A 22,172-nucleotide genomic window follows, 5' to 3' on the forward strand; every position below is an offset into this window, starting at 1 on the left:
CTTTGCTCTGAGCAGGCATTTCAGAGAAGCCCATAGTATCTATGCGTGGCCATCTATTTTCTTATTCCTGTTTGTACCAACCTTTTGAAAAATGCTCATTCTTACACAGGCATCTGCACACACTATTTTGGCCTTTGAAGTTGGGCAATGAATACTGCATAATAATTACCGCAAAACTGTCTGGAACTTTCTACATGTTCATTGGCTGATTGGCGCTTTGTACACTGAGCATCTTCAAAGGGTACCAAACAGAAGAGCTGTTTTTGAATTTTCTTTAGAGTACTCCCTATGGCTTCTGGTGTGTGAGGGAAGGTGGTGGCGAGGGGAGGGATTTGTTGTTACTTTCTGGGTCTGTTTTAAATGCTCCCTTGGTGCCATCCCTGCAACCATTTTGCTTTCATGTGTTCAGTTCTTCTTTGTTTTTAATCTTTTCGAGACAACAGCTGGATTCTGCTTTTAGTTCTTACTCTTGATTCCCTGTCCTGTTGTGAGCCATTCTGATTTTTCTTTTTTTTAAAGGGATGTGGCATCCTACTTTTCCATAGTATTTAATTAAAGTTTGGCTTTTTGGAACTTATCATTGGCAACTCCCAGAAAATGGAACCAGTCAGTATTTTTTAGGCATCTGGGACCCTTTTTTTTTTTCCCCTTTAATCTTTTTAGGGCCGCACCTGTGGCATATGGAGATTCTCATATGAATCAGAGCTGTAGCTGAGAGCCTACTCCACAGCCACAGCAACGCCAGATCTGAGCCCCATCTGCGACCTACACCACAATCACAGCAATGCCGGATCCTTAACTCACTGATCAAGGCCAGGGATCGAACCTGCGTCCTCATGGATGCTAGTCAGATTCATATCCATTGAGCCATGACAGGAACTCCAACCTCTGAGACCCTCTTTTTCCAGCCTCCCCCACCCAAGGATTGAGTGCTTTTTGCCAACTCCCTGCTTTGGCTGAAAGTTCACAGTGCATGCTTTACTTGAGGGAAATTATCTGTGTTGACTTGTAACTTAGAGGAACCTGCCCCCAACGGCATGTTTCCTGAGTTATTGTTCATAATTTTCTGTGTTTTTTAGTTACCACTAAAATGGTTTAATTTTCTGTAAGCAAATCTACCTCTGACTCTGTTCTCTGAAAACTACCAATCCTGAGTTTTATGCTGACGCAATTCGTCCCCAAAATATATATGCTCAGGTTACCAAGGGCATTCAGAGATGACTATCTCATTATGCATATGGGAAGGAGGGATTTGCGGAAGAGAGGGATAAAAATAACACTTTCTAAAAAAACCCAAAAAAACAAAAAACCAGAACTTGCCCTAAATCCATTTAGATTGATTGGCTTGTCCAGATTATGAATTTATAGAAGGAGCTTTATACTTATGAAAATTAAAAAATTAACTCACTGTTAATCAGATTTCTCAGGCTCCCCAGCACATGGTATCCTATTCTATCATAGCGTTTTTTAGGAAAATTACAGTGAAATGGAGTCTTTTCTGGGAAATCACCCAGCAGTGAAGAAGAGACACCATTAAGACATTTTCTGACAAGCCAAGTTTTAAACAATTTTTAGGTCCCCCATTTTATGCCAGATTATATGAACTGCTAAACTTCACACAGAATTTAACATACAATAAGAAAACAGAGCCTTTTGAAGCCATCAAGATTTATTAACCTTCCTTTTGAGGTCTTTGATTTGAAATGTCCTTGTTGAGATGGGACCAAAGGAAATTATCTAGTGAATGAAGCGTTTCAGGATTCGTGCGAAAAGTTATCTTAATCAGTTTTTTATCTTTCTTTTTGAGATAACATAATTTTCAGGAGAAACCATTATGGCACACTGAATTATAATCTACAAATTAGAATATAATTGTGCAATTTGGATATAATTCTCTTGCTCACATTTTATATGAGGCTTATTTCTTTGCAGACTTCCAGTATTGTGCATTTTTCATAAACAGCTATTTAAAGCCATTCACATAATCAAAATAATATTTATAGATATTCAGGAAAATGATTAATCTTGAGATTGTGGCAAAGCAGAAAACCTTACTGTGTGGGTTTGCCACCTCCCCCAACAAGAATGCAAGTTTTGGTTAAGTTCCCTGAATAAGCGTAGTGAAAATTAGTTTCTTTTGGAATGATCGTACAATTGAAAGACTAATTTAAATTAGGAGGGCACACTGGGCTTGGCAGAGGGCATTGTGCAAAAGCAAAGCATAATTTTCCTCCAAACAAAGACAAGCTTGTTGGAGAGCATGCTTTATTGCTTGGAAATTCTATATATATGCAAAGTTGCTCATCAATTCACTGTTGGATTTTATGTGCTTGGTTTCTCCTTTTGTTGGGAAAAATCAAATGCTAAAAAAAAGTAGGCGTAGCTCTGCATGCTACAGGCACCAAGAAACCTACACATGCCAATTCCTTAGGTGTGCAGTGCTCTTGTGTGGGGCGCTCCCTGCAGGAGGGTTGGTTAGACATGGGCTTCAAGCAGGTAAAATCAGGGTATATGCTGCAGCAGAGCCCACCCAGGATTTCTGGAAAATGACGTCTTTTTCTGATCCCTCCCTCTGACAGCCAGGTGGGTATATTGCCTAAGTTAGGCTCCCATCCTGAAGACCATTCAGTGTTTTCTCCTTTTTTTTTTTTTTTTAAGCAGCTTTATTGTGACCACAATGCACAGATGGTGCCATCTACCCACTTACAGTCAACAGTTCCATAGCTTTTAGTATGTTGTACAGCCACTACCATGATCAACTTTAGAACATATTAATCACCCCCCGAAGGGGAACCATACCTGGTTATTAAGTGTTCCTGCAGACCCAGCCTTGGGTAAATTAATAAAATGAAGGTGGACGTTCTCTAGGATGCTTCTAACTGGAGGTTCTCACCTTTGGAATTACCGCCTATAGTCTGTATCTTCGTTTCATGGAAGCTGTGTTGAGTACTCATACATAGCATCTGCAAGGCACTTTACAGTGTGCAGAGTACTTTCTGTCAGACTGCACCTGAGAGCTTAAAGGGCAGCGTGGCAAGTTTTGGGGGGTGCTGGTGGTGGTGAGAGGTTCCCAGGCCACTGGCCTGAGGAGAGGAACCTGTGTTACTTGGCAGCATCCGAGGGGAAGGCCTTTGAGTAACCTGAGCCCAACTGTATGGGGTCTGATCTGGGGTGAGGGCAGCAGAGAGCCAGTGGCCAGAGAGGGTCCAGGCTGGAAGAGGGATGTAGGTCCCAGGAGGATTCCATATAGGAGGATGGGGGCTTGGGAGTCAAACATCAAGATGGAAGATTGTTTAGGAGTTCCTTTGTGGCTCAGTGGTTAACAAACCTGACTAGGATCAGTGAAGATGCGGGTTTGATCCCTGGCCTCACTCAGTGGGTTAAGGATCTGGCATTGCCGTGAGCTGTGGTATAGCTCAGATGTGGCTTGGATCCGCATTGCTGTGGCTTCAGGATAAGCTGGCAGCTGTAGCTCTGATTCCATCCCTATCCTGGCAACCTCCATATGCCTCATATGCTGTGGGTGCGGCCCTAAAACAGCAAAAAAAAAAAAAAAAAAAAAATTCTCCAAACAGGAGTCAAAGATCTGAGAGGGAATGGAGATTATGGCAAACAGCCAAATGGGGAAGAGGTCTGCCCTTGAGGAAGCAGGAGCTGAAGGGAGCACAGGAGACCCAGGAAGAAGTCCAGTGTGGCTGCCCACTCTGGAACCATGCGACTGCATCCTGCCTGCCACATGGTGTACCCCTCCCACTCAGCTTCACCAGACCACCTCCTCTTTGCTCTGAGTCTCTCTGGTCTGTGCTTTTTTTCTTTCCACCCCCCCCCAACTCTATAGCTTTCCTCAGGGCCCCCTCACTCTGTCACCCATTTGGACAGCCCCTACCCCCCCAGGTCAGCATTTTCTTTCAGACCCATTTCCTTCCCTTCAGGCCAGCTCCCTCAGCTGTAGGTGAAATGAAGAGGCACTCAGGCAGGTGTCCCAACTCTCTGGGACGTGGACAGGCTGGACCAGCCCGCCTCTGCTTGGAGGAGAGAGCAAGGAGGAACCAGAATGTCATCATTTGGGGGAGGTGGGGGTAGCAGAGAAGGTTCAGACAGGATTCCCATGGGTCCTGGGGGCCAGATTCAGAGTCCCTCGCTTGGCTGCTGTCTGCATGGGCTGGCCCCACACCTCTCCTTAAAGGTGTCATTTTCTGCTTGACGTATTCACTGAAAGAAGAATCCTTTTTTCCACATTAACTATGTGCCATGTGGAAAAGGGGTCAGCAATATTTCCTCTTCCAGTGACGCTTGTAAGGAATTTTTAATAAGCTGGATACCCACTCCCTAAAGTTTTCTCTCCAGATTGTTCTAACACTCTGATGCCATATACTTTAATTTTTCCCTCTAATTTAAATATACTGGATGTTATTAAGACACTGTGTACATATTGATGGGGGCAAAATGGGATGATATTTTCAAAAGATCAGAAATTTTATTTGAACCTGAAATAAAATCAGGAATTGCTGTGTACTACAACCATTGGAAAACACCAGTTCATGTTATCTTCTTTGGATTGTCATAAGCCTGGTACACCTGTAACCTCTTGTTTAGGTTTTGTGTGGACTGGTGGAAAGGTTGTTTCTTGCCTTCTAGCACTGTAGAGAGAATTTGTAAGAAAGCCGAACATGGCTATTTTCTAACCGGGAACTGATGTTTGAAGTTGAGTTTCTAGATTGCATCAGAAATTGATCTGTTTTCGGGTGTGATGAGAGGTTAATCTGTGGAGGACACTTGGACTCCCCCACTCTGCTAACATTGGAGGTGGGGCATTTGGCACCCTCGGGCCTTGAGACAGCCCAGTGTAGAGAATACAAAGAGGCCAGAGGCACTTCCCAGGAAACCTAGTTACAAAAGCTGTCTGGCCAACCCCTGAGGACGGTGGCCAGCTATCAAAATGACCGTGCTCCTGAGACAGGCCGGGACCTGGAACCCCTTACTACAATGACTGCAGTGCTGGCACCTGGGCAAACATCTCAAACAACAAAATACAAAGAAACTATAAGGGACTAAAAATAGCTGTGTACGTGTGCAGTTGGGAAAATTATAGGCAAGAAAATACAAAACAGCTCAAAACCCAGCTGCCACTTCCAAAGGGCTGAGAGCAAAAGCAGGGTATCCGGAGCCAAAGCAGAATATGACACCTGCCGCCTGCACACAGCACCACCAAAGGGGTGGGCAGACCACCTAGGCAACCCTTCTGGCCCCCTGGACCTGTCCCTAGCTTCATTCTGCATAAGGAACCACTTGTCCCCTATCCCCCAACAAGCCAACAAGCAAGGAAATCTGCTGCTTATTTTTACTCTGCTGCAGCAGGGCTCCAATAAAGCCTTGCCTCAATTTTCCTGTCTGGCTTCTTATCAATTTCCATTAAGAAGGTCAGGAGCCCTAGACAATAACATTCCCAAGAGCCTACAAATGTTCTCCTTGGGAGTTCTGTGGTGGCACAGTGGAACAAACCTGGCTAGTATCCATGAGGACACAGGTTCGATCCCTGGCCTCGCTCAGTGGGATAAGGATCCAGCATTGCTGTGAGGCGACTCAGATTTTCATCAATGTGGCTGTGGCTGTGGCTGGCAGCTGTAGCTCCAATTTGACCTCTAGCCTGGGAACTTCCATATGCTGCAGGTGCAGCCTTAAAAAGCGAAAAGAAAAGAAAAGAAAAGTCCTCCTTAGTCCAGATGGCAGTGGGACCAAGAGGGCCCCTCTGGTCTGGTGAGCGAGGCCTGGAGAAAAAGTATGCTAGCAAAGAAGGACCAAAAACGTGGGCCAGTTGATTGCATTGCAGTTTGGGGTCATCTGTCAACTGGGCAGTATTTCAGGCTAGACCTCAAGGTACAAGGGGCAGGAAACATCCTCTAGGGAAGGGGGCAGGCAAGGGCAAGCAGACTATGGACTTGCTTAGTCCCAGCAAAGGAGTAGACAGACACACAGGGAGTCAAGGCCAAAGTCCAGCCATGGGGCCAAGCATGTGAGGTGGAACTGGGGCAAGGCTATGGCTCCACCCGCTGTATCCTCCTCCCCACTTGCCAGATACCTGGACACATGACTGCCAGGGGCAGCTCTAGACTTTCCCGTCTGGTGGGACAAAGCTCCCACTTCGATAAGGACTTGCTGCACAGGCCGAGAAAGGTGGACCTTCAAAATGGGGCAGAGCCTATAAACCGAGCCAATTGGGGAAAGCAGATGTTGACAGAATAAAGGCCCTAGAGTAATCATGTAAAGTTTTGACTCTGACTCCTTGGCATTTCTTGGACACTTTCAATTTTGGTATAATTTTAAACATACTCAGAAAAATTACAAGAATGGTATAAATAACTCTCCTGAAGTCTTTACTCCAGTTCTGCCAATTGTTTGTTTACATTTTGCCCCACTGACTTCCTCATTCTCGCTCTTATTTTTTTCTGATTCATTTATAAGTTGGACCATTGTACTCCTTTATTCCTAAATATTAAATATTTCAGAGCATGTTTCCTTAGAACAAGGACATTTTCTTGTATAATCACAATGCAGTCATCAAAATCAGTAAATCTGGCTCCTTTTAGCACTAATAATATTCACCACCATCCATAATGTTTTATCATTTCTGTTCTATTATTTTTAACTGTCAGCAATTGAAATTTAATTAAATTTCTTTTTTCTTCTGACAGTGTTGGGAGAGAGCACACGCAATATTTTTTTCTTCAAATGTATGACATGGGAAGCCTTTGCCAAGTTTACAAAAAATGGAGTTGGCAGTCAGTGGAGTTACAACTTAATGACACCAATTAGATAAAGCCATCAGGGAGATGAAAGACATTTTCTGAGGGGTATGCTTGCATATTTGTTTGCCTTGGCATTGCGTTTTTACAGTGCCATCGCATTTTCAGGAACAAAACTGAAATCACCGTTTGGTAGAATCCCTGTTTGTGATCTTTATCTTTTTGCCCTTCACTCGAGGGAGATATATGGATGATGCAGATTCAGTGTATCTTCACATTTCCTCCAGTTGGGTTTCATGGGGATGTAGCCAAAAAATGAAGTGTCTAACAAGAAAGCAATAGTGAAGTGTGTTCTGATAGCAAAAGCTCTCCAAGATATATTATTAGAAAGGAAAAAAAAAAAGGATAAAACATCATGTAATATGATTCGTTTTGTGTGAAGCCAATGGAGATGTCTGTTGCTATGTACATGGAAGAACTCTGGACGTTCCAGAAGAAATGAGTGTCCGCAGCGGTTCACTCCACAGGGGCCGGGATAGGCCAGTAGGTGGAGGGAAGTGAGGGAGAGAATTATTTTTTTCATGTGATGCAGGATGTCGTTTAAATTTTTTACCATGTGCTTTTATTATTTTATAGTGATAAAGATTTTATACTAAGGAGAAAGATAGGAGAGAGAGAGCTAACAGTGATTAGAACAAACCAGGAGGCAAACTTATTAAAAATGATGTGGCTTAGAAAGCAGCAGCAATAGGCAGAATTATGGGGAAAAAATAAGTTGGATATAGAAAATGAGTCATTTTCTACCATCATCTATTTATATATGACTGCCAGTTTTTTATTTCCAGCTAGATTCATACATGGGTCTCTTAAATGTTCACTAACGAGTGTATTTTGGTGCTGACTCTGGTAGCGCAGACTGGCTGCTCTGTCCCTCTGTACTTTCTTTTAAATTACAAAAATTGATTAGTATTTCTAGATTTTTGATGAGTTACGTTTCAGTCTTGTTTTATCAGCATCAACTGATCCGCATGCTTCTCCTGCCCCTTCTCGAAAAGCAAGACGCTTATTCATGAGGAGCAAAAGACATGATGGGAGATATTTGACCATGTACATCCTATGGTTTCAGATAGCTCCTTTCATCCTATCTTCCAATCATTAGATACATTTTTGTAGCTCTTCATGCATTAGGCTTATTTCTCTTCCAGATGTCAATGTTTTAACTGGAAACACGGCCCTTAGCAGAATGGGCGTGAGAAATCATGCGTGGAGGAAAGGGGAACTTATAGTTACTGTGTGCCTGGGTTGTGAGGCCTTACAAGGGTTTTCTCATTTGGTCCTTCCATCAACCATAACCTGAACTTCAGAGTGGTTGAGAAATGCCATCACTAATTCATTCATTTACTCATTCACTCAACAGATATTCATTGAAAGTCTGCTATGTTCCAGCCCTGTGCTGGGTTCTAAGTATGCAGGAGGGAAACATGGACAGGCTTCCTGCCATCCGCTGGCCTGGAGTGGAACAGAGGAGGGAGGTGTTGAACCAGCGCATACTCGGGGAGTCTACCTAGCCATATAGTACCCAGCATGCTGATGGCACAGATACAACATTGGGGAAGAGAATAATAATGAGTGACTCATGTAAACTGGGGGCTGGGAGTTTCCCTTGCAGCTTAGCAGAAACAAATCTGACTAGTAACCGTGAGGATGCAAGTTTGATCCCTGGCCTCGCTCAGTGGGTTAAGGATCCAGCGTTGCTGTGAGCTGTGGTGTAGGTCAAAGTCACAGCTCAGATCCTGCATGGCTGTGACTGTGGTGTGTAGGCCGGCAGCTGTAGCTCTGATTAGATCCCTAGCCTGGGAACCTCCATATGCTGTGGGTGCGGGCCTAAAAAGACCAAAAAAAAAAAAAAAAAAAAAGACAGAAAAGTCAAAAACATTTGAAGCTAAGAAGTAGCTTACTCCAGGCTATTGAGTTATGTCTGTGTTCAAAACAGGTAAAAGTCATGGCCCTTATGTCATCTCCATGTGTGAATATGGACTTGGCAGTACGAACCCGACTAGTATCCATGAGGATGCAGGTTGGATCCCTGGCCTTGCTCAGTGAGCTAAGGCTCCAGTGTTGCTGTGAACTGCAGTGTAGGTCACAGACACGGTTTGGATCTTGCATTGCTGTGGCTGTGGTGTGGGTTGGCAACTCTGGTTCAACCCCTAGCCTGGGAACCTCCACATGCTGCAGGAATGGCCCTAAAAAGCAAAAATAAAAAAGTTTTTTAGGAGTTCCCATCATGGCGCAGTGGTTAACGAATCCGACTAGGAACCATGAGGTTGCAGGTTCAGTCCCTGCCCTTGCTCAGTGGGTTAACGATCCGGCATTGCCGTGAGCTGTGGTGTAGGTTGCAGACGCGGCTCGGATCCCGCGTTGCGCTGTGGCTCTGGCGTAGGCTTGGCAGCTACACCTCCGATTCGACCCCTAGCCTGGGAACCTCCATATGCCGTGGGAGCGGCCCAAAGAAATAGCAAAAAGACAACAACAAAAAAAAAGTTTTTTAAAAAGAGATTTCAATATATGAATCTGGGGGGACATATCCAGCCCATAGAGCTTCCTGAATTCTTGTTCACCATCCCTCTCCTCTGCCTGCTGCCCTTCATAAAGTACAAAGTAGGAAAGCAAAAACAAAACATCAGGAGTTCCCATCGTGGCTCAGCGGAAACAAACCTGACTAGTATCCATGAGGACGCAGGTTTGATCCTTGGCCTTGCTCAGGGGGTTAAGGACCCAGTCTTGCTGTGAGCTGTGGTGTAGGTTGCAGACATGGCTCGGATCTGATATTGCTGTGGCTAGCCTAGGAACTTCCATAGACCATAGATGTGGCCCTAGAAAGACAAAAAACAAACAAACAACAGCAAAAAGGTCGTAGTTTGTGCTAATAGGATGGCAGTCATGGTTCATTACCTTCTGTGCAGTGGTGCTTTATTTTAGGTTTTTAAATGATTGGTGTATCCTAATTCTTCATTATCGATATTGAAGCATATTTTTGGAATTTGCCTGTTCCCATGATGTATATTATGGCATTTCTCTTAGTTTTATGAGTGCTGGGCTTGACCATTTTAATTCAGAATAACTGTACCTATTAGCCATCACTTTAAAGTCTAATATGGTTAAGTAAAATATCAATCAACAGCTTGTTTTGTTTTGTTTTTGTCTTTTTGCCTTTTCTAGGGCCGCTCCCATGGCATATGGAGGTTCCCAGGCTAGGGATTGAATCAGAGCTGTAGCTACCGGCCTACTCCAGAGCCACAGCAACGCGGGATCCGAGCCTCGTCAGCAAACTACACCACAGCTCACGGCAACGCCAGATCCTTAACCCACTGAGTAAGGCCAGGGATTGAAACCGCAACCTCATCGTTCCTAGTTGGATTCGTTAACCACTGAGCCACGACGGGAACTCCTCGATCAACAGTTTTTCCATAAACAAGCAGGCAGTGGCTATTTAGAGACAATGTTCATAGTCTCATTTATACTTTAGATGAACTGTAGTAGCTTCAGGCTCAGCAAAAACAGAAGGTATGAGAATTTACTGTGTAATTTGCTCCAGAGCAAATTATTTTATGACTCTTAATTAAGTAGCATTACCTACTGTGTGTGTGTGTGTGTCTGTGTGTCTGTGTGTCTTCCCCTCAGTCTGAGTTTTTCTAAGAGAAGCTCATGGCTAATTTAGGTACTCAGAGATGCAGAGTGTGCACTAAATTATAGTCATTCCAGTAAGCCCCTGAAGTCGCCAAGCCTGTTAGTCGTGTTAAAAGTACATGTGTATTGAGTGTGCTTCGCAAGAAGTCTGAGTCTTTATCCCTGTTCAGTCTAAGTAGTTGGAGATTGGCCTCTGGGAAAAAAGTGTCCTCACCACCCTTGACTCTACATCCCTCTCTCCTCCCTTTCCCCTAAGTGCAGGGCCCTTTGAGGGACCACCTCAGACCTGCCCTCCTCTGAAGGGCTTAATCCCTGCCTTGTTTTCCCATCCAAACCATTCTCCACGGAGCAGCCAGAACGATGTTTGAAAAACACACCTCTGTCCTTGTCACTGCCCTGTTTAAACTGCTTCCCACTATACTGGGGTAAATTCCAAATCCCCATCCTGACCTCCATGGCCTTGCTCACCTGGCCCTGCCCTGCACTGTCCCCACTGCCTCTGCCTCTCCCTGGCCCTGACTCTCCTGCCAGCGAGAGTCTGCACACACTTGTTAGGCTTGCTCTCCCTGCCCCGTCTTCCTCTCAGCCTCCTTGCGCTGGCTCCGTGTTTGAATCCGCCCCACGCTCCCCCATCTGGCCATGCTTTCAGGGTGCCTTTTTCCTTTTAGCCCCTGGCACCACTGCACTGAAATAACCATGGTCACGTGGGAGTGGCCCTCTCTAGAGGGCCCATGAGGACCCACTGTGCCTCTCTGGTCACCTTGACTAAGTGAATGCATTTCCCCTCCCTTCCCTTCAGGGCTCATCTGACTCATCTCTGCAACTGAGTGAGAGCTGCCTAAACCATGTTCCTCTCACTTCTGCTCTCCCTGAGAGCACCCAAGGGTCCCTACATATATTGGAAGGAGAGAACATTCCAGATAGGTTTTAGAGGAAGACATTATTTGCATGCTTGCAGCATCATCTCACTCGGGCTTTCCTTCAGGGCTCTTAAGTGATTCAGGTCTGGAAAGCTTCCTCCCTTAGAGCTATAGTTGTGATAATCACCCTCCAAACTGAAGCTCTTGGAGCTCCTGTTGTGGCTCAGCAGGCTATGAACCCAACTAGAATCCATGAGGACTCGGGTTCAATCCCTGGCCTCGCTCAGTGGGTTAAGGATTTGGCATTGCTGTGAGCTGTGGTGCAGGTTGCAAACACAGCTCGGATCCCAAGTTGCCGTGGCTGTGGCATAGCCAGCTCCAATTTGACCCCTAGCGTGGGAACTTCCATATGCCACAGGTGCAGCCTTAAAAAGCAAGAACAAACAAACAAACCAACAACAACAAAAAAAACCCACAGGTCTTTCTGATTGCTCTTGAATTAAAAATGGCCAGGAGTTGGCAAACAGAATTTGGCCTCCATTTAGACCGATCTACCGTAGAGCTGAAAGATGAATTAAATATCACTGAGGCAGTGGAAGTTCTTTGTGCCCTGCGAGGTCAAGGCTATAGAAATCAAGAAACAAGGCAACAGTAGGTTGGCATAAGAGGGAAACTTGGTCCAGCCAGCAATCTGCTGTGGGAGCAGCAGTACCTATGACTCCAAAAGAGTAAACAGAAAAATTCTGCTTGAAGGTTTCCATGCATGACTGCTTTATTTTTTCCCTTCTCTTCACGTATTGAAGAATTCTCTAGCTCTCCGGGATTTTTGAGCAATGTGCCATGTCCTTTGGCCCACCGTGCATTATACATCACAGAGAGGTTGTGAAAGAACTCTTGCCAAGGATAGAAAAAGGGGGCAGCTAAACTTTATATCCCTATTCTAAGTTATTCTACGCCATGATCATGCTTTCAGAGAAAATACTGGCGACCTGTTTATCATTACACTATGAACTCACTAAGTACTTGAGGAGAACCCAGTACAGAGGTAATGAATGGGACACCATGACAAGAAGTATCCCCACACCCCTGGAACAGTCCCTTCTATTCTTCCCCAACCCTAGACACTGCCCACCATGAGTGGTCGTTGGTAGGTCCCTGTTCTGAGCACATGTATTGTTCCCTACCCCTACCTCCAGGTGTTCATAGCCAGGCCTGTCAGTCATCCTCATGACTTCTTGCTTTTCATGCTTTTCTGGTGCTGCCACCTCAGTCTAAGGATGTCCTGCTTTCCCTCAGCCTGATGATCTCCTAAGTGGGTAGGGTTGGGGGGAAAGGTAGGAGTCAGTTGCTGGGAAGGGTTGTACCCAAAGCTCAGTTCTCCGGCTGCTGTGGGATATAGTGACAGTGCAGGCGGGCAGCCTGGAGGGGCCTTGACTGCAGGCAACAGCTCGGAGAACACCCAGGAAAGGCCTCAGTGTATCAGGAAGACCTTGACCTCTAGGGTGGGGAGTCGTGCCCTGCTGGGACCTCTTCTTGTGTCACAGATGGCCTAGCTAGGGTTCAACCTGCCAGCCTTCCTTTATTCTCTGAGAATCCTGCTTTGCAAATTGAGATTGGCCTTCCAGAATGTGACAAATCTGTTATGCCTCCTCCTCCACCAGACACCATTCATCTTTTATAGCTGGCTCCAGGGCTACAGCTGGGCCATTTGGGGCCTTTGTCCAAATTAGAGGAAGGTACCCCCTGCTCTGGGTGGAAGCAAGCTCAAGGCTGTGAGCAAGCTAGATTTACCCCCAACATCCCTTGGCCTGGTGGCTGCTCTGCCAGCCTTCCAGCCACCTTCCTCAGTGGCCTTGCTGGGGCGTGGAGGTGAGAGAGCAATGGATCAGGCTTTAACTTTCCTGAGTCTGTCATCTTTTGTCTCAGAAAACATTAGGAAGGCCGGTGGCACATTTCCCCCTCGATTTAGCACTGACTTTGCTTTGAACACTAGCCAATTATAATTTAGAGATTATTAATTTTTTTGAGCATTTCTTAGCAACAACAACACAAAGCTCTGATAGCCGAGAGGCTTTGCTTATTTTTGTTAAATTATTTCTGGGCTTACTCTCTTGGGCTGTTCTCTTCTCCTTGGACTCTTTTACCAAGTGGATATGAAAATAGGCAGTCTATTATAAAATTACTTAAGAAATGTATTACTTACTTTCTTATTTCACCATAGCTCCTGTTAGCAGAAAGGGCAGCGGCTGTGTTGCGGGTCTTTATATTGTGTGTGTATCAGCAGCCTCAGTGATGTGAAGTTGTCATGCAGAGAATGTTCTTCCCAGAGTCTGGAGACTCTCTGATTGGGAAATATCATCAAATATTTTGGGATTAGCTTGATCACTTCTTGGTTGATGATGAGAATGGGGATTATCAGCCATCATTTAAGTGCCTAATGTGCTGGAAACTTTGTTATTTCTTTTTCTTATTTATTTATTTATTGCTTTTTAGGGCCACACCCATGGCATATGGAGGTTCCCAGGATAGGGGTCCAATTGGAGTCATAGCTGCTGACCTACACCACAGCCACAGCAATGCCAGATCTGAGCCACATCTTCGACCTACACCACAGCTCATGGCAATGCCAGATCCTTAACCCACTGAGCGAGGCCAGGAATCGAACCCGCAACCTCATGGTTCCTAGTCAGATTTGTTTCCACTGCGCCACGACGGGAACTCCATCTTTTTTAGATTTCATTTCTTATCCTCCCAGTGGCCCTTAAAGATGGGCAGTGTTATCCCAAATTCCTCACCCAGGAAACCGAGGTAAATAATTTATTCAGTGTCACCCAGGTGGCAGGTGGTGGAATCAGAATTAAGACCCCGTTTTTGTGTAATTCCAACATCTGCATTTTCCATTACATCAGAGGCACTTGAGTTTTCCCACTGAAGTTCTCTGAACACAGAGGAAATCAATACATAAAGCCTGGGGTCTGGACCCTTTGTAGCTAGAAGTAGCCAGCAGCAAGCTCCAAATTTCTTTGAAGTCGCATGCTTTAATCTTTAAAATTTATGCAAATTTAGTTTTCTGCTCCATAATATAAAAGTATAAAAGTAATCCTTTAAACTACTTGACATGGAATCAAATTTAAGCTCTAGGAAGAGCACCTGTTAACCCCTGTCACATCCCCTCCTACCCTGCTGTGTGCCACACGGGGCTGCTGGAGGGCGGGAGAGGGGAGAAGGGGGTTTCTGCATGTCTCACTTTGAGAAGGTCAGCATTGTGCCCCAATGCATGTCAGTTAAATTCTTAGTTCCACCGGCTTGGGGTTTTTTGGGGGGTTTTTTTTGGGGGGGTTGGTATTTTGTTTTGTTTTTTGTCTTTTTAGGGCCCCACCCACGGCATACAGAAGTACCAAGGCTAGGGGTCAAATTGGAGCTACAGCTGCTGGCCTACGCCACAGCCATGGCAATTCCCAGATCTGAACCACGCCGGATCGTTAACCCACTGAGTGAGGCCAGGGCTCAAACTCATGTCCTCGTGGATGCTAGTCGGGTTCGTTACCACTGAGCCACGATAGGAATTCCTCCCCCAATATTCTGGGTAACCCTCTCAAGTACGAAGCAACTGATCATTTAGCCAATTGACAACCACAGAAGTGTTTCTAATAGAGAACAGAATCCCTGACACTTCCAAATCCTACATTGATCTTTGTTGATTCTTTGTGCAGATCTTTGAGTGACATCTGTCTGGTTGGAAGTTTAGAAAGTAATTAATCTTGTGGTTTGTAAACTTTTGTTATTTAGAAGCAAAAGTCATCTTTCAAATGAAATTGCTCTTGGAACTATAATTTATATTACAGCTAAAAGTGAAGACACTCTAGTTGCCAGGGGGGCTGAGGCTTTGCTTGTGTGATACCCTTGCCTGAGGGTCCTCCCGGGGGCCCAGGGTTCTGCAGATAGAGGTTTTTAAAACCCATTTCACCCACTCCCCACCCCCATCTCTGGCAACCACCATTCTGTTCTCTGTATCTATGAGTTTGGGTTTTTAAATATTTATGTATTTTGAATGTTAACCCTTATCAGATATGTGAATTGCAAACATTTTCTCCCATTCAGTAGGTTGCCTTTTCGTTTTGTTGATGGTTTCCTTTGGTGTGCAAATGCTTTTCAGCTTGATGTAATCCCACTTACTGATTTTTTGCTTTGGTTGCCTTTGTTTTTGGTGTCAAATCCAAAAAATCATTCCAAAGACCAAAATCAAATATGGTAGAAGATATTGGTCCAGTTTCATCCTTTTGCATGTGACTGTCCAGTTTTCCCAACACCATTTATCTGGAAGGCGCAAGTGGATAGAAGTATAGATGAAATACCAGTAGCCATGAGTTAACAGTCAGCGAGGCTGGATGTTAAGTATGAAGTGCGCTGTTCTTTCCATCTTTATATATGTTTGAAATTTCCCATCCACATTCCAAAATTAAACAGAGAGGTATTAATTTCCTATTATATGTAAGACAGGGTACCGCATGTTGCCAGAGATAGCTGCTTCACAAGTACAAGGGGCCTCATCTGCTTGTTCTCTGCAGTGAGCCTGGTGTCTAGGACAGCTTGCACATAGTGGGTGCTCAGTACACATACATGCTGAAATCGGCACTGTGCTCCTGAGGGGCTGCTCTGTTTTCTATTCCTAGGAGCAGCAGCCCTGATAAAGTGCAGCATGAGTGCACCACAGACCAAGGGCTCAGGAGTGGAAGGAAGGCGGAGTCCCATTCATTTAGAGATCAGGAAGGAGTTTCCATGGAGTTCATGCGAGTTGACATTGAGATGCTAGAGACAAAGCACGTCCGCTGGCTCCAAAACAACATTTCTCAGCAAAGCAAAATTGCTCCTTTAATTTAACATGAATTATTTCTTTTAGGAGCCCGCTACGGAGTTGCCAACAGTAAGAGGAATAATTCAAAAGGCTGTGGGGAGGGAGAGTCACAGAACCTTCTTAGAACATGACCTACCACCATCTGCTCACTCTGAGCCTGTTTTGTTCAGAGTCCAGCATAATACTCTGCCCCCAAATCTGCTGGGTCAGTGCTTTTTTTTCTCTTGGGGAAGAAGAGTAGATGGTCCCATAAGAAAGAGGAGAATCAGAATTGGGACATTAGCAAAGGAAATGTGAGGAATTCAGGGTGATGTGTTGGTCCCATGGGTATGTTTGAGTAATTAGTTAACTCAGAGGCAGAGAAAAATCATGATTTTAAATGTTTGCATGCAGGTGTTAGTATAGTTGCTTCAGAACGAGAAGGAAAAAGGATTTGAAAAAGAAAAAAAAAAAAAAGCTAGTCACATCTTGACTAGAAGAAGGCTCTTTTGAGAACTCATCAATGTTACATTACAAACACCATTCAAATCTACCAAATGGGCCAGATGGCTGCTCAAATACTGCGTGCTGCCAGCTGCCCATTGCTACAGATGAAGTCTTTTCTGCTGACGTTGTGTAACCCACAAGCACCTTATAGAGTGTTGATTCTTTTGATGCTGTTTACCTTTTACGTGTCATCGTAATAATAAACCATAAATATACATGACACCATGCAATAAATAAAATTGCCCAGCTTTCATTCCAAAAGGGGAGGAGGCCGTATTTATTACCTGAGAAGAGGCGCTGTCTCACATTCATTTTCCCTTCTTCATAAATGGCACTCTGCTCTCGTCGGGTGCTCTAGTTGCTTTATGCCCTCCAAGCCTGCCCCTTCAAAACAGCACAAACTCCCGAGGTGCATATAGATCCCGGAGCCCCAGGTGGTTAAAGCATGGCTGGACCGAAAGTAGGGGGAGACAGTTCAGGGCAGTCCCAATGGTTCCACATGAAGCCGAACTACTCTGTTTGACAGGGTACCGAACGTTCTTTGAAGGTCACATAACGGGCAGGTGAACAGTGTAAAAGGAAGTTGGCAAGTGGCAGTGAATCAGCTTCTTTCAAAACAGACATTTTCTAGAGCTGCATTTCTTTCTGCTTTGAAAGGCAGCCGATTCAGTGCCATTTATCTATTAAGAAGGTGGCACGTTTCTTTGTACCTGCACCTCTAAAAACCAAATGTCTTTTCCCTCAACAAAAACCTGAGCATGTGTTTGAGAGATGGAGAAGCTGGGCAGGAGGTGAAGGGGAGGGTAAGCTCCCACGCCGTTTGGTTAATTAGTCACAAATACCCAAAGGAACGGGCTGCGATGGAACCCCCTCCCCAGGCAAGAGCACTTTCAGCCTCTTCCAAGAAGACCTCTTAAGAACACAGCATTTTTATTTTGGGCCCCAGAGCCCAGACAGCACGCTTCATGGCTCTATAAATACAAGATTCAGATGCTTCCTGACACCCTGCGTTTCTGCTTTTTAACATGTAAATCCATGAATGCTCCGAGTCAGTAAATATCTGTGCACTGAGTTTACAATCTTGTCTTTCAGAAATATCGACAGTACATGGCAGGACTTCTGGCTCCTCCTTATGGCGTTATGGAAACGGGCTCTAACAATGACAGTAAGTGGAAACTGGGAACATTTTGTATTGAAAAATTTGTCGTGTGGAATGTGTTTTCCTGTGACCAAAAAATATCTCCCTACCAGCCTGACAGATGAAGTCTCCAGACTCTTTTGTGGATAAACAGACCTGCCAGCCCACACTTGAGTTATTTTTTTTTTTAATTGTTCAGATAGTATTATTTTGTGGTCTTAGAGGGAGTATGCTCTGGTGCTAGGCAGAACTTCAGCACGCTTTTGTCAAAATACCTTCTTTGTAAAGTATTGTTTCTGGGCTCGTTTAAAAATGGGATTCACGAACTGTGTGTGTCTCAGTCACACGCAGATACCTGAGAGCTGCACCTCTTGCTTATTTGGACGCTGTCAGTCATGTAGAGAAGCAGCTGGAGTCGTTCTTTAGTTTTCTTAAATCATAGCCTCTTCAAACTCTTTGCTTTTTAGAGACCCATCTCTGGCAGATCAGGAAAGAAAGGAAGTTTTTCTTTGCGAAACTCTTTTCTAGTGGGTGTCCACTAGACTCAAAAAAAGCCCGTCTCCTGAGTCCGCGTGTCAGAAGCATCAAGCATCTTTTCAGCACTCATTTCTGTCCCTGGGTGTTGCTCACTGTAGCTCTGGCTCCCCTTATTTGGCTCTTGTCCATAGGTGTAACAAGGCAGCAGGCACCGGGGTTTCTCAAGCTGTAGCACTTCAGCAACGACACAGGGATGGCTCATCAAGTAGTGCTTCCATGTCATCTTCAGAGCCAGTGTCACCCTTCCCGTCCACTTCCTACCTCCTTGAATTCCCGCTGTCATGCTCATGCTCAGACTTGTCACTCTCTGCAGGTGACCCTCCTCCTACTTGACCAGAATCCTATGGGAACTTCAGGAGTTCCCTGGGAGCCCAGTGGGTTAAGAATCTGGCTTTGTAAGTGCTCTGGCTCAAGTCAATTGCTATGGCATGGGTTCAGTCCCTGGTCAGGGAAATTTTGCATGCAGCCAAGAAAGGGGGGAGCTTCCTTCTGCTCTGTTTCAAAGTTTCTTTACAGCCTGTACCCTGTCTTCCTCTGTTTCTCTCCTTCTGTCCTTGTAGGGGTGGGTGTTGGAGGGCAGGTCTCTCCTTTCCTTTCCTTTTCTCCCCTGTTCTTGATTTTTCTCTCCTGATTCGTCTAGGGTTGGCCAGTATCCTGAGTTGGAAATCCCAGCTGTGCTGTGTGACTTCAGGCAAAGCACTTAGTGTCTCTGTGCCTCAGTTTCCTCATAGGATTGTCGTGAGGATTAAATGTGTCAAATGTTGAGAAAGGTGCCAGGCATATAATAAGCACCCGAATGATGTCAGCTATTATTTCCTCATCACCAGGCACTCTTTATCCCCTCATAGTGTGGCTTCCGCCCTATACCTCTTGACTCAAACCATCTAAAATCTCCAGTGACCAACCAGCCAGACTGGGTCATTACCGTTCCCCATTCTCTATGATCAGATAAGTCTTGCCATATTCAGACTCCATTCTCTGTTGGGTCCCAGACTCCACTGCAATATCTTGATTTCCTCATATCTCTGGCCACTCAGATTCTTGTCTCTTTCATGGATGCTTCTTCCCCTCAGCTGGAAGTGTAAGTATCATCCAAAAGTCTAGCCTTAGCTGTTTTTCTTTTTCTCTCTGTTAACTGTCTCTTTGACCGTTGCATCCTTTCTTGCAATTGACACAAACGCTTCCTGGACCAGTACCTCTGTTTGAGGCTTACAGAGGGCAGCCTAACTTTCCAAATGCCTGCTGGTTGTTTTTCCACTCGGATATCCTTTTGGTTTCACGAACTCAAAATTTCAGTAATGGCATACATTGTGCTTCCGACAAAACCATCCTTCCTCCTGAAGCATATTTCCATTCATAATCCCGCCATCCTCCCACCAGGCGCTAAACCTCCACCCCGGTGGAGTCCTCCTTCCTTCCCCTCTGCCCACTGAGGTTTGCACTTGTTGTCCCTCCCTCACTCCTTCCTGTGTAGCCTTCATGTTCTTGCCTTTCTCTCCACTCTGCAGCCCTCCAGCTAAGGGCCTCATCACTCTTGACCTGAGAGCAGAAATAGTTCAACTGGCTTGGATCCTTCATGACCTCACCCTCGGTTTACCCTGCACCTGACTTACATGAATATTGTTTCATTTACTTTTTATTGTGAAAGATTGTAAGCATTCAGAATGATACAGTTAATGCCCATACTTTCATCACTTTGATGTAATTAATATTAAGCATGTATGTATGTCTTTTTAGGGCCGCACCCACAGCATATAGAGGTTCCCAGGCCAGGGGTCAAATCAGAGCTGTAGCTGCCGGCCCACACCACAGCCACGCCAGATCTGAGCCTTGTCTGTGACCTACACCACAGCTCACGGCAATGCCGGATCCTTAACCTACTGAGTGAGGCCAGGGATCAAACCCACATCCTCGTGGATACTAGTTGGGTTCGTAACCTGCTAAGCCACAAGGGGAACTCCAATATTAAGCTTTTAATACTTCAGTATGATTAGTTATTAATAACTTGATAGGTATGGCCACATTATTATTTTGTCCTCCTTCCTTCTAATCATCTAACACACCTCACCCCAAATGCTTCAACAGGCATTTTTGGAAATACGGACTTTTCTGTGCAAAAACCACACCATTACCATGCCTAACTACTGGTATGATTTTCTTTAATAACAGCCACTAACCCAGTCCATATTCAAGTATCCCCAGCTGAATGGCTATAGATGATTGCTCAATCTGGACTTTGGTCAAGGGCCATGCCATTGCCTGGTTTTATGTATTAAATGTCTTTTAATTTTGAAAAGTCCCATCGCTTCTTTTTTTTGATCATATCACTCTGTTGCCCAAAGCCTTTAATGATGGTCCATTGTCTGTTATGGAAGGTGAAATTCTAAGACTGCAGTTTTCAAGGTCCTAGGTGGCCCCAGATGACATTTTCAGCATTATGTCTCTACAAATAACCTAATTTCTAGCCACTCTAATGCGATGATTTGTGCAACCATGTGTTTATCTTATTAAACCTAGAATGTAAGCTTCTCTTACAACCCCGTATCTCCTCCTAGTCCTTTCAGATGGATGGATGGACAGATGGACAGACATTTGAACAGATAGATAAATGGATGGATGGATTCAAGACAGATTTCAGGCCACTCTTACTCTTTCTGATAGATCTGGGAAGTGATGGCAAGCATATCCATTAATATTCTCTGCTTAGAAGACAAGCCTCTCTGTTTCCCTGTTTCCTGCCTGGGCTTTTATATCTGGATGCTACCCCAGTTTAGCAGTCAAAGTTTAATTAGGGTGTGTTTCCAAATAGTCTATTTCTTTTTATCCTTACTGCATATAGTACTACTTCCTATAAGGAGGGCACTCAGTGCTTTTAACACCAATATTTTAAGTTCTCTATGGCGCTTTTTTTTTTTTTTTTTTAACTGCTGCACCTGTGGCATGTAGAAGTTCCCAGGCTAGGGGTCGAATTGGAACTGCAACTGCTGACCTACACCACAGCCACAGCAACTCCTGATCTGAGCTGCATCTGCAACCTACACCACAAGTTCATGGCAACGCCAGATCCTTAACCCACTGAGCAAGGCCAGGGATCAAACCCACATCCTTATGGTTATAAGTCAGGTTCATAACCCACTGAGCCACAGCAGGAACTCCTATGGCCCCTTATTAAACATAGAAAGTCCTACTTACTCAGAATCTGATTGAGATGCATTGTGCCTTTGTCTTGCAAACCCCCTCACACTGCCTCAGTAGATCTAAGCTAGGCACAGCCCACACAGAAAAACCACTCAGGCTTCTGTCTCCTCAGTATAAGGCCTCTTGTGCCCATTGTCCTGTGGGCATGGAGTTCTGCTGGGTCTATAGACCTTCTAGGACAGCCACCCTTCCCATGTCAGTCTGAGTAATAGACCCAAAGGAAGTGCAGAGGCCCAATGTCTGCCTATACTAAATGCTCATGAAATGTTTGTAAATGAGTAAATGGAGGAAGGATTAACTTATCTGCTAAGAAAATTGAGATCCCCCTGGAAACAGCCATTGCCATGCTCAGACCTGACTTGGAAGCAGCAGAGTTTACTTTGCCCCAAATGAAAGTTGTGTTCTGGTTTTATGTGTGACTTACCCCTGGGTTCAAACCCCTGGAGCAGTGTGAGGTGGTAGGCATTGCAAAAATACAGTCTTTGCAATTAAGAGTTGATGTGTTTGTCCAAAATTCTGACTGTTCTGGTGCCTAAGACAGAGGAAATAGTTGCTCACATGGTGTAAAATAAGCAGGGAATGGATTTTTACCTCTAGGAGAGTAAAGCATATGGTGGAAAAGCAGAAGAAGCATGAGGTTTTGTTGTCTGGCACAAACCCTGCTCCTG

At 44.9% G+C, this 22,172-nt stretch overlaps 1 protein-coding gene across 1 annotated transcript in view; it reads left to right on the forward strand.

Moving 5' to 3' along the window:
- RAPGEF4 (Rap guanine nucleotide exchange factor 4) overlaps positions 1–22,172 on the forward strand; it is a 321,221-nt gene that overhangs the window by 146,302 nt on the left and 152,747 nt on the right. Inside the window, 1 exon segment of the mRNA XM_021075197.1 lies at positions 17,724–17,796. Within this exon segment, the coding sequence (XP_020930856.1) occupies positions 17,724–17,796 (73 nt within the window).

Source organism: Sus scrofa, chromosome 15 (genome assembly GCF_000003025.6).
Source record: "Sus scrofa isolate TJ Tabasco breed Duroc chromosome 15, Sscrofa11.1, whole genome shotgun sequence".
NCBI lineage: Eukaryota > Metazoa > Chordata > Mammalia > Artiodactyla > Suidae > Sus > Sus scrofa.